The sequence below is a fragment of the Alligator sinensis genome, unplaced genomic scaffold, assembly GCF_000455745.1.
Source record: "Alligator sinensis unplaced genomic scaffold, ASM45574v1 scaffold611_2, whole genome shotgun sequence".
Taxonomy (NCBI): Eukaryota; Metazoa; Chordata; order Crocodylia; family Alligatoridae; genus Alligator; species Alligator sinensis.
Window position 1 is genome coordinate 490963 of NW_005841869.1, and position 4260 is coordinate 495222.

The 4260-nt window shown below is 41.9% G+C and overlaps 1 protein-coding gene across 1 annotated transcript in view; it reads left to right on the top strand.

Annotated features, from left to right (window-relative positions):
* QSOX2 (quiescin sulfhydryl oxidase 2) overlaps window positions 1-4260 on the top strand; it is a 36807-nt gene that overhangs the window by 223 nt on the left and 32324 nt on the right. The window contains exon 2 of the mRNA XM_006016876.3: window positions 5-89. Within this exon, the coding sequence (XP_006016938.2) occupies window positions 5-89 (85 nt within the window). The remainder of the gene's footprint in view (window positions 1-4; window positions 90-4260) is intronic.

Here is a 4260-nt window from a genome sequence, read left to right on the forward strand (position 1 = left end):
CGCCTGGGTGGTGCAGTTCTACAGCTCCTCGTGCGGCCACTGCATCGGCTTCGCGCCCACCTGGCGGGCCCTGGCCGGCGACGTGCGCGGTGAGTCCGGGCCGGGCCCCCCAGGGGCGAGCAGAAATGTCTCCGAAAGAGCCGGGGGATAAAGCCATCGGGGACTTGTGAGGGCGGGGGTTGACACCTTGTATGGCAGGCCCTAAAATCCCACTCACGCGCACACACCTGCCAAGTGTCGTGGGTTTTGGCATCCCAGAGACGCCGGACAGATCTCTCTCGATGCAGACAGACAGATCTCCCTCGATCCAGTCAGACAGATCTCTCTCTCTCGATGCAGACACACAGATACGAGAGAAATAAACGTTCTTACCAAAAAGAAAAAAAACACCATTTGAGATTGTGAACTCCTCGAGATCAGGACTGTCGCTTGTCTCTTTATTGGCAAGGTGACTAACCTATTTTTAGGGCTCAGTGTTATACCCTGGACTTGAGTGTTGCCGATATAATAAAGATCTGAACTCTGTGACAGAGCTCTGCGGAGAAATGAGAGGAGAAAAAGGACGGCGCGGTGTAAAAACCAGAGCTGTAAGCCAGATTTTTAGACGTAGACAAGTCACGCCGTTCGGATGAAGGGAAGGAAAAATTGCCGCTGCATTTTTGGCAAAACTTAACACAGAGGAGAAGAGAGATCGGTGAATTCGAGGGCAATCTGCTGCAAAGAAAATTGTTCGGTTTAAGGGGCAGATCATTTTTACCCCCTTTAAAAAAAGGCCTGGAAAGTAACCACCTGCAAATTAGTGAGGTTTGGCACATGTTATCATTGTGCAATATGCAGCTTCACCTGCTCGCTTGTTTTGTAGGTGCTGAAATGCTTCCCTGTAATTATAGATCTCCTGCAAGGAAACAAATTGGTCCTTTTCTTTAGGTGTTGGTTACCTTAAATATCTGCAGGTTGTGGTGCTGAGAAGAACGGAGATTAAACTGGCACAAAGTTTCTGAGTAGCGTCATGTTTTGTGTTTTTTTTTATAAATTCCTTTAACAATGGATAAACGGATGCCTTTATAGTTGGACGGTTCTAGTTTGCTTTTTAGAGATGCCAGCACTTAACCCTCTCCGATCGTCTGTCCCATTCATGTGCATAAGTATTGAATGCCAGATACAGGTGCACTTTTATGCATGCATATTTTCTCATGTGCACAAATGGAGGCCAGGTCAACAAGCAAGTTGAAATTGCATCCCAGCGTGGTTGTTGCAGCGAGCGCTCTCCCAGCAGGTAGATGGGATCTCACACAAACCAAAGACCCGTGTTCCCTAATCTCTAACCCTTCTGAGCGTGTAGATGGATTTATTTACGTGCTGTTTATCATGGTTCAGGAATGTATGTGGGAGTCAGTTGGTTTGAGACGAAAAGGAATGCAAAAGTCTAGGACTCTTGGAAAAGTTTATCATGGTTAACACTTAATCTTTGACTTGTACACGGTCAGCTTCTACCCCCTGTTCTGGTGAGTCTTTGTCCAAAATTGCGTTTAAAATCTGGTTTTTCCTTATTATTATTCTGGAGAAAAGTAAGAACAAGGAAGTGCCAAATACGAGGCTAAGGCACGTGATACGGGAGCGTGGATGGAACAGAACTTTTGTCAAATCAAATACGGTGGCAGGAACTTAGTGCAGTTGACAGTTGTAATATGTGCTCCTCAAAGAAGTCAACTTTGTCATCCCATCAACATGGAAAGCACATCACCGTGACAGTAGGAGTTTAAACTGAACCCCCCCCACCCCCGAATTAACTTTCTGATCATGTAACCGAGTTTTATCAGGTTTTATTAAAAAGGTGTTTGGCTTGCTTCTAAATGCTGTATAAAAGTAGCAAAAGCGGATTGTTTATAGATTAGCATAACAGCAGGTTGCCTGTACATGAAATAACTTTCCTTGTTTATGGCAAGTTCGCAGAGCACGTATTTGTCGGCTGGTGCATTCATTTCCAGTCTGACCGCCTGAGTCGGAAACAACACGATTGAGTTTGTCCTTGACCGGAGTGTTTACTTCCCATGACATCCATTGAAAAACATACTTGAGAACATATTCTGTAGGCAAACCCTAATCTAAAATGAGAGGACACTGGTTAATCTGCAGAGTTGGGGTGGACAGGCTTGACGTGTTTCTTATCATTTTCACTGTAATACTATGAATTCGCAGTTAGTAGTGCTGTCATTTCCCTCTCTTTGATCTCACAGTTAATTCAGACTCGCGTTTTCTACAACCGAACAAAAATAAGTGCTGGATGCCAGAAAAGTGTCCGATAAAAAATAAAATGGGAAAATAGGCAGACAGCGTGTGACTGCATACTGTGTCACTGTCACGTGATGGTGCTCACAGTGATTTTTTTTTTTTTGCCATAGTTGTGGGTGTTTGAATCATATGCCAGAAAGGTTTTGCTACCCCTGTTTGTAGGCATAGTGGAGGAGCTGCTATAAAATCAGTTAAAACTTGCTTATTATTTTAACCATTTTGGTTTGTTGACAACTGAGTAATGTCAGCGGCATAAATTGCGGTACTCTGAATCCCGTAGGATAGTAGATGACAAAACAAATGCAGTTCTTTCCTAAAAAGAAACTGCTGGCTGACAGGTCATACTTACGAGACGGAATGAGAGAAACATGTTTTGAAGACTGATTTTAGGTAAGAGAGATTATTTCTGGAGTTAGAACTTGCAGTAAGTAGTGCGTGTTGGGATGTATAAGGAAAAGTACCTTTGCTCTCTCTTAAATTGGATTTTAATGGGGCCTCTGATTTGGAACCTCTACCCATGCTTCACTCAGAATAGTATTTCTCCTGTGTCAGGTGGGGGGTTCAAGTTATTACTTTTGGAAAAGGCTTCTCACTGTAAACTCAGCGAATTTGTAGCTCTTTTTAAGAACAGCCGGAGAGAGAGTACAACTCGGCATATCATAGAATTGGACTTTGCTGACAGTTAACGTTACTGTGACTGGCTAAAAAACAAGAAAGTATACGTGTTCTTAAATCTCATAGGAATGATTGACAGTTTCTGCCTCGGGTTTATTTTTTGTTATTGATGGGCATTATTGCATTTGCAGTTTGTTAGTTCAGAACTGGCACTGCCAGCAGTGCAGCTGATTTGTGCGGCATCCCGAAACGTTTCTCTCCTAGAATCTCGAAGGGTTGACTTTAATAGGAGACTGATGTGAACTGTCACAATGGTAGGTTTATAGAAAATGGGACGATTTCACCCAAAGGGAACTCTGAGTATTTACATTTCATGATTGCTTTATGCAAACGCTAGACTGGTTTTCAGATCTCGAGACTGAGGTCTGGTCTAAATAAGAAAGTTATATCAATTGATCTAAATGGATTTAGGAATGTATTCAGTTAAATTGATGCGATGCTTGTTTGTGGGCACAGGGCTTGCATTAATGTAGCTCACTTGTATTCCTTTGTGTGCACTTAAAGTCTTAATTTCCTATAGCAGTGGTTGCAAGCTGAGAATAAACTTCTGAAAGCAAAACTATTTTTGCTTTCAGCAATACCTTGTATTCAGCTGGAGCTTAATTTACACGTCGAGTTTAACTTGCACTTCCAGTTAGGTATTCACTTCCTTTAAAATAGAGTATAGGCTTAGAATCAGTCTCAGTGTATTTGCAAGTTCTAATATATGGTTTAATAACCCACAGTTATTAAAGCTGCTCTTATTGGGTATATTTAGTGATACAGTTTAAAGGCAATCGAAACTTGTCTGTAAAGGTTGCCTTGGGGCTGAAATTCCACAAGCCAGTTCTTGATGCAGAGGTTACATGGGGGGTGGGGGGAGACAAAAAAAGCCCTACCTCTCTAACCAGCCCTTCCTAAGTTGACACTTAAGTCTCCTTCATTGAAATTATTCATTAAACAAAGATGTCTTCAAAAACCTTATCATTAGCTGTGAAATATCTTACTTGTTAGTAGTTAACATCCGATTGGAAGGTATTTTTGAGAGAAGCTCTACAAAAGTCTCATTTTCTGTTGCTATAAATTTAGAATGAGAAATACTATGAAGATAGCATGTGCATACAGGGAAGAACACAAAAGAAAAGGGGTGTAATAAGACTTTGTCTCTTCAGTGATATGTTGAGGCTGGTAAGTTGGATGCTTTAGAATAGTGAAGACGGACAAATTAACCTACCCGTGGATTTTTACAGTTTGTAGATCAATTCAAAATATTGGAACATAGAGGAAAATGATCAGTTTGGCTGGAAAACGGTT